Source organism: Monopterus albus, unplaced genomic scaffold (genome assembly GCF_001952655.1).
Source record: "Monopterus albus unplaced genomic scaffold, M_albus_1.0 scaffold271.1, whole genome shotgun sequence".
In the NCBI taxonomy this organism is placed as follows: Eukaryota; Metazoa; Chordata; class Actinopteri; order Synbranchiformes; family Synbranchidae; genus Monopterus; species Monopterus albus.
Window position 1 is genome coordinate 730,350 of NW_018128151.1, and position 13,518 is coordinate 743,867.

Below are 13,518 nucleotides of genomic sequence, written 5' to 3' on the forward strand. Positions count from 1 at the left end.
GTAATGGCCAGAGATGTCGATCGGTTCGACCTAAAACCATATTGGCAATCAGAGAGGATTTTATGTCTATCAATAAATGTATCTAATCTATTATTAAAGAGTTTTTCCAAGATTTTTGAAAACTGTGACAACAGAGAAACCGGTCTATAATTTGTGAAGTTGTGCTTATCCCCAGATTTATACAATGGAATAACCTTTGCTATTTTCATATTATTGGGGAACTGACCAAGTCGAAACGACATGTTAAAAACATGGGTTAATGGTTTGCATATCCCCTCGATTGCCCATTTAACCATTGTCATACTGATACCATCACTATCACTGGATGATTTATTACCACATTTGTTCACTATATCTATAATTTCCTTTTCAACAATTGGCTTAAGAAACATAGAACACATATTTCTTTCAATTGTATTTGATACAACCTGGGCACAATATGAACAAAACAATTCACCGGAGCCGATTCTAACCGTCCTGACCACCCTAGGCAGGCACAACAGTTACAAGGGTGACACTTAAATTACTGTTGTGCCAGAGGCAACATTTGAAGGACCCAGATGCAACTTAGATCAAGCTAGAATCAAACCTGTGTTTAATAAACAAGATGCATGTGACCTGCTTTTGAGGGATTATTTCCTAGAGGAGACCTGAATTTCATCCTGTAGCTAATTCAACAGTAAGTGAAAAGGCAGAGAGGTTTAGAATTGGTAATAATTAATAGTTTTTCTCAGTCGTTTTGGTACATGGATCAGAAAATGAAATTCTCTAAACTAATTGCTCACCCTCCACATCATCCAGTCACCTGTGCACATCAAATAAATAATTTCTCATTGTTTTTAACAATTTGCAAAATTCACATTCATGCTAATTGTCTGTTTTCTACATTATCAGTCACTTATGTCATGTTGATCAAAGTGTATTATGTGGTTCTCTGAATAGTCTGACCTTCCAAAACATTGAGACATCCGTTCATTTAAGATGTCATTACATGCAAAATGGGTGAACTAGTTGTCTTTAGTATCTGTCAGACATATTTCTGTACAGCTCTATTAGACTTTTGTGCCCTGAATTGTTGAGCTGCTCTCAGGTGAATCTTGACTTTCACTAATGAAGGGTAATGTGTTAGATCAACCAGTGATCAACCAGGTCACTACTGTCAAATATCTCAGAGGTGCATCTCATCAACCTTCAATTAGCAAACACATATAGACAGAGCACCACACAGTGTTACAGTTTCTGACAATAGAAGAAAGAGGAAATGAACAGTGTCAACTGCCAGATAGAAGAAGAGGAGTAGGGTGGTGGGAGTGGAGAAGAGGCTGAGGACATAGCATGTTCCAGATGAAATAAGGGCCACGCTTGTGGACCATGTTGTCAATCACGGCCTTACAATGACTGAGGCTGGTCAAAGGCGGTGAATGTTGTGAGAACAGCCAACTGTTCTGTCCAGGGGGGTTTCATCTGTTTACATTTCTAATGGTGTCTTTTCCTTTGTGCTATGCAGTGCTGTAAAACACTTTTCTGTATCACAGTGACAATAAAAACAATGAAAATGTAAATGTGAATCTGTCCGATCTTTCTCAGTCTCCCACATACAGCAATGTGAAACTGTTCTGCTGAAACTGCTACATGCCGTACAGAACAAATGCAGCCGTGTGTATTTTCGTTGTCATAACCTGTGCCATGGTTTACATATGGAAATACTTCCAGAGTACACTGTTAGAGCGACAACATGCCTCAACAGTCTGCCTGTCATGTTCGTAAACAAAGGATTTTGAGCAAGTTTTGTGCTTTTGTAGGTAACCCATGTGGTGGTGTTTGTACAAACTATTCAGAAAAATGCTCTTGCTGTTTGGCAAATATTAAGGATGATTTGAGAAATATATCAAAGCGACTGAGGAAAACTGTAAAAAAAAATGAATAGCACACAGGAACAGATCGAGTCTGTAGACCGACTGCATAGCACATAGGAAAAGATACCATTAGAAATGTAAACAGATGAAACCCCCCTGGACAGAACAATTGGCTGTTCTCACAACATCCATGAATTTAATACTAAATGGACAGGACATCAGTTTAACATATGTACATGCTTCTTTTGATTGCTTTCATGTGTCCTCCTGTATTAGAGTCTGCTCAGTGCAAGACGCTGCCTGGCCACCACTATGATAGGCTGCTGCAGACATGTGTTTCGTGTACTAAGATTTGTGGCAGACATCCAGCAGAATGCGCCCCACACTGTGAGAGTGAGTACTGGCCCTGTTGCCCTGGATAGGGTTTTAAATTTTATGACCTTCATTTTAGTTGTTACAATTTGGGATTTGTTGCTGTTAAATCTCAGTGGACAGTTTTCAAAATTAATGGAAAATTAACTCTGGTCAAACTACAAATAAATACCAATCACAGTGAATTTTGTGCAAGGTCAGCAGGTAACTAACAAGCTTACCTAAATACAGTAGCTATGACCAGAAAGCCCCTACCCAGTCCTCTCTTTACTATTAGCTGTTCAATAAAGAAATAAAATGTCCAATAAATATTTAAAAGAATCTCCTATAGCTCAGATGACAGCGATCATATTCTTCCCATCTATCCTCCAGCTCCGCAAACTCCTGTGAAGACGATAAAGCCCACAGCGCTGACAGACCTGGAAGGCTCCACCATAGTACTCTACTCCCTGCTGGCACTGTGCGCGGTGCTGCTTGTTTCTAGCTTGTCTATAGCCTTCACAGTCTTTCTTAGGAAATGCAGGGCCAAACCCTCTAACCTAGGAGCCAAGGAGGCTAACCCCAAGCAGAAGCGTGAGGTCCAGCCAGGCAAGGAGAGTGGCCTGCCAGGTGGCCAGCTGTGGCAGAGCTCCACAGGTTAGTGCAATATGGATACCATCAGTGCAGATCTCTTCATGGTCTTCCGTCTCTAAACTGAAGTTAGTGTCTTGGCATCTATTTATTTTTCTTCAGTGTGTGTTCACTACCCTCTCTGTCTACAGACTTAACAAGTTCAAGCCGTCCCATCGACCGTGAGACAGATGACCCCAGCCCGACAGAGACCTGTGTGTGTGTCCACTGTTTCCCTGACCTGAAAGCTACAGGCCTGAGCAATGACAGGCCCCTGAGAGCACCTACTGCTTACTACCAGCAAACGGTCCTCCATAGAGCCCAAACCCAAAATGGAGGTGCAGTCTGGACTGGAGGTCCAGGAGGAAGCAGCAATGGGATGGGGACCACTCATACTCTCTCAGCTTGAAGTATCCCACAAGAAAACCGGAATGGATAAATCAGATTTGTCGGTATATTTGATTTTAGCAGAACAAAAAACAAACAAAAAACTCTATTCCATCATACTCTCATGCTGCTGCAGATGCTGTCGGTGTTTAAAAAGTCATTCTTCATCCAATGACGCACAGAAACAAGTGAAAGACATCTTTCCATTCAAAAACCGTAGAAAAACAGGTTTCTCACTCTGATGAGGACAGAATTGGAATTTTGTGATACAGAGCAGTGGAAGCTTTACTGCACAATGCTCTGTTTGCACATAACTGAATGTAACTGATTCGTTTATCAGGGGTTTCATGAAAAATGGTTCACTTTTTTTGCATCATGATTACTGAGGCTGGACTACTGTATTGTCAGATTATTTCCTTTCACACACGCCACATGGCAGGCAGCAGTCACCTTTAGTCTTTGTGAAACTTTTAACAGGAGTCCTGAGGCAAAGTGAAGAAAAGCATCAGTCCATCTTCATCTTTGCAACTGACTTGGTGTCACCACTGCCTTTTAAGGGCAAAACACATTTTCAGTGATACTTAGTTTGCAGTACATCTACTAAAACGTTCCTGGCACTGAAAGGTTTTGCTCTTCACCACACAATCATTCCATTGTGGGAGAAGAAAAGAGGAGGTGGATGTAAAAACTAGATGAACAGCCAGTCTCGCCAACTACCTTGTGTAAACCAAATAGCCTGTGACAGTCCTGGAACCCCGCCAAACTATGGACAAATCCAGAAACAGCCCAACAGCAGCTAACTTCTGTCAGATCACAGTTTCACATGATGTCATTTCAGTAAAGCTATACTTGTGTGCCTGAGTTCATGCCTCCCAATCTTGTTTGCCGATTTTCCACCAAAACAAGTGAAGCACACGCTACATAACAATGCATTTCAAACAACAAATTGAGCAATGCTCCAGGTAGTAAGAAACAGTGCAATCCAAATTTAAGAAAACTGAAAGTCAAATAAAGTACAACTCTAAAGAAATAACTTGCTGTGGTGGCAAACGTCGTTCTAGATATCACCACTAGCAGACGACAAAGTCTACTGATTCCTTTATTGTTTCTCTGCAGCTAGTGGCACAAATGTGCATGCATATAAATAGAAAAATATATTTCATAATACATTATCAATGACAATAAACAAGCAACCCAAAGGAGTTTACAGATATAGATTTTCTTTATTTGAGTGCCCTTCCATCACTGTGTCCAGTCCTTTGCAGCAGTTGTGTGAGGAATGACTGACCGGGTCAAGACGAGATTCTTCTGATTACAACCCCGTGGCAGAATCCAGCAATATAGAGGAACAAATAAACTAAGGTTTCACCATTTGGCTCTTACATACAAACTGTACATACATACTTTTGCATACATCATCAATGTGGAAAAAAAAAAATCCTATCAAAATGTGATACCCAGCTCGGACAGCATGCTGAATGCAAGTACTGATTCAGTACATGGACATATGGTACATACGCACGCGCACGACACACGTGCATACAAAAAGAAACACATACACACTTTTTTTTTGTTGCTCTTTACACGCAGTAATACATTTTATAGAAACGCACATACACTGAGCTTTTTTCCTCCTGTCTCGGTCACATACACATGCGCACACACATACAAACACACCGAACTAGAGTGACATGCGGCCGACGGTTAATACTGTGGGATTGAGCCTCCGACCCTTTATACACAGGCTTTACTGAGAATAATATGCTCCTGTTTTGTTCAATTTCATTTTTTTTTTTTTGCCATTTACCGGAAACAGCATCACGACAACATATCTCGAAAATGGAGAATGTCAAAAACTTAACCAAAAAAAAAAAAAGCCAAACCAAACAAAAAGAAAAGCCACCATAGCAGCAGTTTCATAAAAAAATTATCAGCACTATTTTGCTGGGGTGTACAAAAAAACGACAACAAAAACACATGATTGACAGCACAACGTAACAGACAGTAGGAGCTTAGAGAATGCAAACCGTAAACAAATGTCAAAATTACAGTATGTATAAAAATATATTAACTGTGTAATCTGTTTCCCCTGTGACTGCAAGAAGCAAGAGAGGCAGAAAATAACCTTGTCCATGTTAAAGTGTTTCCTAAAAGCATCTCATTGACAACTACAAATTCCTCAGTTTGAACTGAATAAACTGTCTCTCTATGCAACGTTCATAATACCTTTGTTCAGGTGATTTTTTTTTTCCACTCTGCATTTAGAACAAAAATGCATAATAAGACAACATCCATCCTTGAAATATTTGGTCATTTGGAAGAGTGCGGGTGTTTTAGACGAGTGTGCTTGTGTCCACAAAGTTGCTCGTGAATCCTCTCAGGTCAAGTGAAATTTTTTTTTTTTTTTTTTTTGCTATGTGTTTTGGCATTAATGGATCTCCTGTTATGCATTAGATTCAGTATGTATCAGCTCAGTAGTGATTCTGAAGCAAAGTGATTCATAGGCAAAGAGTGAAACAGGAAGCTTGTCAGTCTGCCATTCTGTCTGTCTGAAAACCAGAAACATAGCAATACAACACTATTCTTCTATTATCTGAAAGGAAGTACAGACTGATTTTGAAGTATTTTCTTTCTTTTAGTAGATTATCACAGTTGCTTTCTTCTTTATCCTCAGAGTTCCAGTGCAAAACATAAAAATAAAAAATAAAATTAAATACTTGCAAGAATGCAATATTCCTTCAGGACCCAAACAAATTTCCCTTCGAAACTTCTTGCATTTTGTTTGGTTGTTATATCTTTGCTCTGTTGCACACAGCAGAGGGTTCGTCGTTGAACGTCGTACAAATGAGCTAGATAAGGATGTATAGGTGTGGTTCCATGTTAGAGCAAGAGTTATGACTTAAGAGTGATTCAGGTAGGCTTGTGTTTCTGTTTCCTTGCCTCTCTCATCACTATTACCTGTTCCCATGCAACTACATCCTTGCATCATCCCTCATCTCCTCCTGCAGTCTGGGCTGAGGGAGTGAACTACTCATACTCCAGGAATTGTTTGTGGTAAAACAAAAGGTACCTGGGGAGGTAAAACACCACAGGGTCAAACTGCAGTATTGCTAACAAGGGAGCAGTAAACTGTCAACCAGATACTGGAAACTCAAACGGTAATTAGTTGCATCGAACTAAACACAGCTTCAGCGTGAGGCTGCATGGCGTGGCGTGCTTAATGCTATGACTTACCCTTCACTGTCCAGTACGTCCTTGATGCTGGCCTTGGTGATGATGGCATCGTCACATTTGAACCACTGGTCCTTGTGCTGCCGGATGAAGGTGGTGTAATGGCCACTCTCTAGTGTCCCCTGGTGGTTCACCACAGCAAACAGACTATATCTGAAACAGGCAGGAAGAGAGAGAAGAGGATTAATGCTGCAACTAATGCACATGGAAACAAAGCTGAGAAAATAAATCTATTTCTAAATTTATTTTATACAGACAGGAAACATCAATGATGTCTATACAAGCATTATACTGCAGCTGTAAAATTAACATGCATTTCAAATGCAACTCAAAACACCTAAAAGTCAAACAGCAGTTTACACACTCATAACCAGCATTTTATTAGAATAATGCAAAAACACAGGTTGGTGGTGGACTCTCCCCAGTGCAATAGTATTTGCAGAGGAGAGCTGTGCACTGAATGCATAAGTGGAATCAGTGGGAGGAGGAGGAAGCAGTTCAGGAAACCAAATAAGACAGGTTTTGTTTATGAAAAGGGACCATTTCCCTTTATGAAGTTCCTGCACATACATTCTGTCAGGTCTGTTTTCAGGAAGGTCACTTACAGTGTATGACCTTACTGAGTCAGGTGACAGACTGATTACTTTTGGAATGTTCAGATACGAACTTGTTGTCATTGTTGAAGGGGTCGACGGTCTGCTGGTACTGCCCGTTCATCCTGCTTTCTTTACTGAAACACAAACAGCAGAACAATCATGGTCACTACACCGCCAGCTGTTCTTGGTGCCAAAAGTATTTTCAGCTGAACCTGTGTGTATGCACAGTACATACACATGGTTCAGGAGGAGCTAGAAACAGGTGCAAATACATTATTTGGATATGAACAGATTCTACACTCAGAGAAACGTCTAAATCTATTTTTAAATGCATACATTGTTGTCTAATGTGTCATAATTCACCATAAATGAATTCTTTTCTATTAGTTCAGTCTTCATTTAGATTGTAGTCACCTGGAGGCCATGAAAGGTGTCATGTCCAACTCCAGTGGAAAGGAGACATAAGTTGTAATCTTCCGCCGCAGTTTGGCTGAGTGCTCAAACCTCTGAAAACAAACACACATTACAACACTGTTCTGTTAGCCAAAATCACCTAAACTGGCAGTCAAGCCATCAAACACTTGCTCTTACTTTGAGGTGAAAGCAGGCTACGATAGGCAGCTTCTTCATGGTCAGTTGCTTGGTGGACTCTTGGTAACTATGGCAACCGCTACACTTGATTTTAGCGCTGCTGCCAAGGTGCTCTGGTCTGGTGAACCTAGACGAGAGAAGATGAGATTTAGTGCTGCCCCCGAGGTCCCCGCTCCCATGGATTTGGGAGAACAGGAATTGGTTTCAGGGAAGCGTGTATTGATGTGTGCTCGCCGCTCTCTGAGCGGTTTAGTGTGATGATTCTGGGAAGTGATTCTGCCTCGCAGTTTGTCAGTCCATACGTCTATTTATTTCTGTTTAGAAAAGGAAGCGATGCTGTTATAGTCATTTCCATTTTGGGACTGCATAGAAGTAGCTTTGATACACCAGAGCTAAATAATGTAGTATAATAATTACTGTATATAAAGATTAGTAAAGTAAATATAGTGGATTATTTAACATATTATGTGATGTAGGCTCAGTAACTAGGCTTTGCCACACAGGGAGTTAAATTTCAGTGCAGAGAGTTATCAGAGTGAAATCCCATTGGGCTGGGTGGCCAACAGGTTATGACACCAACCATGAAATGCCGCCATTACAGCAAAAAATAAATAAATAAAATCTTTGCCGTTTTTAATGCAATGCTATTTTCTGCAGGCACACAGGAGTCAGGATCAGACAGAAGTGAACAGATATAAAGGAACATTTGTCAGGATTTTCTTATGATAAGCAACCTTTTTCTCAATAAAGAGCCATGACAGCATGTCTGAGCATCCTCCATTCCACAAGCTTCTGTAGCTCAGTGCAGGCTCTGATTCAGCATTCTTTTCATGGATCTTTCCATGTTTCTGGAGTTTGCTGTGCATATTCTAAGACAATGTGGCATCCATGTCAAAAGTTGCTATATGATTAAATCCAGTATTACTAGATTTAACAACACATTACCATGTTGTTTAACTCATGTTTAAAGGGAGATCCACTCAGCTCTTTTATATGACTACATGGTGATATTCTTGACCACGTTTGTTTGCTGTGTTATTACCTGCGCAAACAATCTGTGAGTGTTGTGGCTCCAGTGGCGTGACACTCTCCGTTGAGTGCTGATCCATCTCCTCCGGGGCTGAGGGGCCAGAACGGCGTGGAGGAGCCCGGCAGGTCCAGGCTGATGTCCCAGAACGGGTCTATGGTTGTCGAAACGCCACTGGAGGGAAGACAGACAGACAAGATATGTATATATGAAATGAAAAATGAGGAAAATGCTGCAGTATATGTATCCAAGATGTTGATCTGTACAGCTTCCAGTCAGATACCCACTTGAAAGGGGGTGGGGGCAGACAATGCACTTTGTAGTGAGAAAGACTAAAAGGAGGAAGACAGAATCTGGCAGACTACACCTCTGCACTCCTAATGTTAGCTGCTATGAACTCTGTTGAACATCATTCATAGCAGCTCAGTGCTACAGTGAACTCTTAGGACCAGATCTACAAGGCTTTTGGGCTTGTTTTTCCACATTCACAACAGGCTGGAGATGCAGTGTACATACAATTTTAGCCAGTGTTTGCAAGGTGTGTCTGTCTCCTTATCACATGCGTTCATGAGAGGATCACGCAAAACAATAGGAAACATGTTAACACAAGCTGGCCATATATTTTGCTAGATTTACAACAGTCAAAGTATTTGTCAAGGACAGTTTTGTTGGAACAATTCTCTGCCTCAGCACAGCACAAATGAGATTTACATCAGCAACAAGCATGGTTATAGTGGTGGTGGGGAAAGAAATGTGTGAGCAGTGGCACACAAATTAAACAGAAAGCAACATTACATCAGTTGTCTTACAAAAGAGAACTAAAATGACCACTTTGCAGTTAAATGCTTTCACCAACCAGTCAAATTCAGAAAAGGACAGAGCTGAGGTCACTGCGACTTTGACCACCAAAATCTAACAAGCTCATCTTTGAGCTTTAATTGCCATTTGTGCCACATGTGGAGAAATTCCCTCAGGGATTTCCTGAGATATTGCGTTCACAAGAATGGGCCGTATGGATGGACAGACAACCTGAAAGCATAATGGCCCTAGCCATGGCTATCATCAGCGCAGGGGCATAATAAACTACTCCTGCATGAAAAATGTACTTCATAGCATCAAGATCCTAGAGTCTCTGGCCACCAGGTGGACCCAGACACCAGCTCTACACATTGTGTGCCATGAAGGGGCTTTTCTGTTGCTGCAGTGGAGTAGTTGAGTGTGTGTGTGTGATTGGTGAATGATTACAGCTGCAACATGTGAATGATGGTAGGAGGGCAGGCAGAAGGGTCACCCCGGGCCAAAAAAAATGAAAGAGTTAATGCAAAGTGTGCAATTTTGGAACAGATGCTTGGTCAAGACAGTACAAGTCAGGTATACTGCAAAACTGCATACGTGCACACACTTACTGGCAGACTTGACAGGTGACGTCAGACTGCAGGCCCCCTGTGAAGATTTGGTCGATGATGCAGTTACAGTGGTTAGGATTGTTGGCTTTCTTCCCATTGTCATCTGTGTGGATATAAAGACAAACACACACACACAGTCACTAAAAGCGATGCTGTGTAACTTTACTCTCTCCAGTCAGTGTGCCTGCCTTTTCTGATTCCAACCAACTCTCCTCCTCGCTAACTTATGCTCAGACTCATCTCTGCATTTCTTTTCTGCCTCTCTCTTGCCTCCATCATGTCTGTCCTTCTAATTTTATAGCTGTTGCTAGTGTTTACTAGCTGTATTTATTCATCATACAGTCTGTGTGTGTGTGTGTGTGTGTGTGTGTGTGTGTGTGTGTGTGTGTCTGTGTGTACAAGTGCATCTGACCTTTGCAATGTCTGTGTAGGACATCCAGCGCTGCAATGAGGAACTCGTGCGCATCCTGCTGCTCATAGCCAGCCAGGTGACGGGCGTGAGTCCACACCAGGTGGAGGAGGCGGAATGGGATATGAGGCGAGCGGTGACCCGAGTAGAACTGGACAAGAAACGTGTATGTGTGTGTCAAAGAAAGAAAGAGGAACCTCTTATCCATATTTTTTCACCAATTTTAACAAATGTAACAAACAGTTACCTCCTGGAAGAGTTGTGACATCTCACACACCAAGCAGGAGTTGCTCTGCATCTCGCACTTGTGTCGATCAGACAGGAAGAAGTCACGCAACAGCGGCGTGTGTGTCAGTGCCTGAACGATGCAGTTCATGAAACACGTGTTGCCCAGGTTTATCAGACCACGCAGGCCTGAGTGGAGAGAGAAAGACAAGAACTAATAAGAACGGAGAGAGAGCAGAGCAAAAGAACAGAAATGGCGAGTGGAGCGATTGTAGTTCAGTGGGTAGAGCGGTTGTCTCCCAACCGGAGGGTTGGAGGTTCGAATCATAGTGCCTGCAGTCCACATGTCAAAGTGTCCAATGGTTAGAGCCAGCGGTGTCGGCGCAGCAGATGGCTGCCATCGGTTCTGTACCAGAAACAAATTCCTGGTGCGTAACATACTTGGCCAATGAAGGTGAATATTATTAAACATGGGTAGAAGGTGGAGGTAAAAGGTACAAATTAAGAAAAAAGGGAGGACAGAGAGTGGGAGGAAGAGAGATCATTTTTCTTGGCTACTGCAGTGTATCAATGCAGTGACGCTGCCAACAGAGGACATCTAAAATACACACACACACAGTTATACCCTAATGTCCGTGAGGCAACACTGGACTGCACACACGGAAACTCATGTTGGATTACAGCAGACCAAACCACACACAGATGTAGATGAGGGAAGGAAGGAGAGGAGAGCAGGAGAGGTGGAAGGAATGGAGGAAAAAGGAGGAAGGAGAGGAATGAAGGACAAAATTAGTGTTCTCACAGATGAGCAGCCAGCCTGTAATTTCCCTCACGTTAGACAGTGCCAAGGCTGTTAATGGTGGTAGAGCAGATCCCTGCAGGGCTGCTACAAGGTGCTAAACGTATGCCAGCGCTCCTCTCTCCCACACACTGCTAGACCCTACCACTGCTCCATTCCAATGTTGCCTGTTGCTACACACATGTATTCTGTTGTTTTTCTATGAAGACAAACATCTTGTGCAATAGTTGCCAGCTGCACAGTGTTTCTGTATTTTTTCTAACTCCATGGACAAAATATTAAAACACCTTTCAATATAATACAGCCCAGTATGACACCAGCACCTGCTGCAACCTGATTAACAAGCATGAAGTCAAATTAGCTACTGTCTAACAACATCAACAAAAACTCTGTGCTTGATCAGCACATTGCCCTTGATTTGGAGGTAGTGTATGTGCATGAGGGAGTGAGCTAGCAAGTGAGACACTAACCAATAGTACAGTTGGATGTGATTCTCCTCCTCTTGGGGTTGTGGCGGAGCAGCTCCAGCTCCCTCTTGGTGGGCTCCCACGTTGAGTACTTCTCCCCTATGCCTGGACCACATACGAATACACAAACACATTTGAAGGTTCGCATCTTGCACTCTTCTTCCCTTTCAAGCTTTGGGAAGACAGGGCAAGTTTATTTGTGAAGAATGTGGATTATGTAACATCACAACAATTCAAAGTAACTGTACAAGATGACATAATGGACCCAAAGAACTAGGGTTTGAATATTAATAATAAATAAAGAAAATCTAAAATCGAGATCATCTAAAATGAATAGTTTCCACTATAATTTAATTACAGGTATGGGGAAAACAGAGGGGTTTAAGCTTTGATTTAAAATGTGAAACTAGGATGACAACTAACAATTACTTTCATTATTGTTCATTCATTCAGATTACCTTATTATTTCCTTTATTAATCAACTACTTTATAAAATGTTAAAACCTCTAGTTGAAAAAAAAAAAAGCGGCTTTCACAATGTCGGATGTCTTCAATTTGACTCAAACCCTCCAACACTTCCATTAACTGTGGCCCTCATAACTGTGTTCAGGTGCATCCTGTTTACTTTGTCCTCTGCAGAGGTGACACAGCCTCCTGGAAGGACAACCATCTTAGCAGAAAAATATTAATCAGGCTTTTATGTTTAAGTGAATACACAGCCTCCCAAAGTACAGGGCACCTGGAGTTTGTCAAAGAGCGTTTAAAGGAATCTGAGAACCTGAGGACAAAGATTCTCTGGACTGATGGGCAGAACTCAGGACTATATCTGTGAACACCGGGCACTACTCATCACCTGCTAACACCATCCCTACAGTGACGCATGGTGGTGGCAGTATCATGCTATGGGGGGCTTCTCAGCAAACTAATGAGCAGTATAAGTGAAGACGCAGAGATTTAAGCAATTGTCAGTGCATGTACCTGTGCGGTCCTGGTACTTCATTTTAATACTACCTCCTAGGGGGTGCCAAGATTTTGCTTCCAGAATGCACCTCCAAAGTGGGCTGAGTGTAGTGGAAACAAACACAGAACTTGTGACGAGTGTTACTTGGTGCAACACATTGCAGTAGGTTCCTATAATGGAAAACCCCCTATACAGAAAGTGAAGAGAATCGGGCTTGATACTGGAGTTTCTACATAGTACTGAATTAAACTTCGAATGATTTCATAAACGAGACAATCACTTAATCTGTCAGTTTTTCTGGAAGTTAAATCTATTTGAACGCTGCTTCTCCATATTAAAAAGTTTTAACCAGAGTGGATTAAGGAGGAGAGTCATGACATCTCAGCTGAATCTACAAGGACCGATTTTTTACAGTAATGGTGGCTCATGGGAATGCTGAACCATTCCAAGCATTAGCAACAGCACCATATAGTTACACTGACTTGGCTGCCATCTTCTAAAGAAAGAACTTGAAATGAATAACAATAATTGTATGGATGCTGATTCAGCATCCATACTATGTTATCCTATTAATTATTATTA

At 41.7% G+C, this 13,518-nt stretch overlaps 2 protein-coding genes across 5 annotated transcripts in view; one reads left to right on the forward strand and one right to left on the reverse strand.

Annotated features, from left to right (window-relative positions):
• tnfrsf13b (TNF receptor superfamily member 13B) overlaps window positions 1–4,192 on the forward strand; it is a 14,790-nt gene extending 10,598 nt beyond the window's left edge. For both annotated transcript variants that reach the window (XM_020622035.1, XM_020622036.1), the window contains 3 exons: window positions 2,133–2,249; window positions 2,601–2,864; window positions 2,990–4,192. In XM_020622035.1, the coding sequence (XP_020477691.1) occupies window positions 2,133–2,249; window positions 2,601–2,864; window positions 2,990–3,246 (638 nt within the window). In that variant the 3' untranslated portion in view covers window positions 3,247–4,192. The remainder of the gene's footprint in view (window positions 1–2,132; window positions 2,250–2,600; window positions 2,865–2,989) is intronic.
• A 1,571-nt stretch (window positions 4,193–5,763) lies between these two features.
• Window positions 5,764–13,518, reverse strand: part of usp22 (ubiquitin specific peptidase 22) — a 23,823-nt gene continuing 16,068 nt past the window's right edge. For all 3 annotated transcript variants that reach the window (XM_020622028.1, XM_020622030.1, XM_020622029.1), the window contains 10 exons: window positions 11,979–12,080; window positions 10,732–10,898; window positions 10,488–10,635; window positions 10,076–10,178; window positions 8,685–8,843; window positions 7,643–7,769; window positions 7,466–7,557; window positions 7,123–7,185; window positions 6,459–6,608; window positions 5,764–6,294 (listed from right to left, as the gene is read on the reverse strand). In XM_020622028.1, the coding sequence (XP_020477684.1) occupies window positions 6,252–6,294; window positions 6,459–6,608; window positions 7,123–7,185; window positions 7,466–7,557; window positions 7,643–7,769; window positions 8,685–8,843; window positions 10,076–10,178; window positions 10,488–10,635; window positions 10,732–10,898; window positions 11,979–12,080 (1,154 nt within the window). In that variant the 3' untranslated portion in view covers window positions 5,764–6,251. The remainder of the gene's footprint in view (window positions 6,295–6,458; window positions 6,609–7,122; window positions 7,186–7,465; window positions 7,558–7,642; window positions 7,770–8,684; window positions 8,844–10,075; window positions 10,179–10,487; window positions 10,636–10,731; window positions 10,899–11,978; window positions 12,081–13,518) is intronic.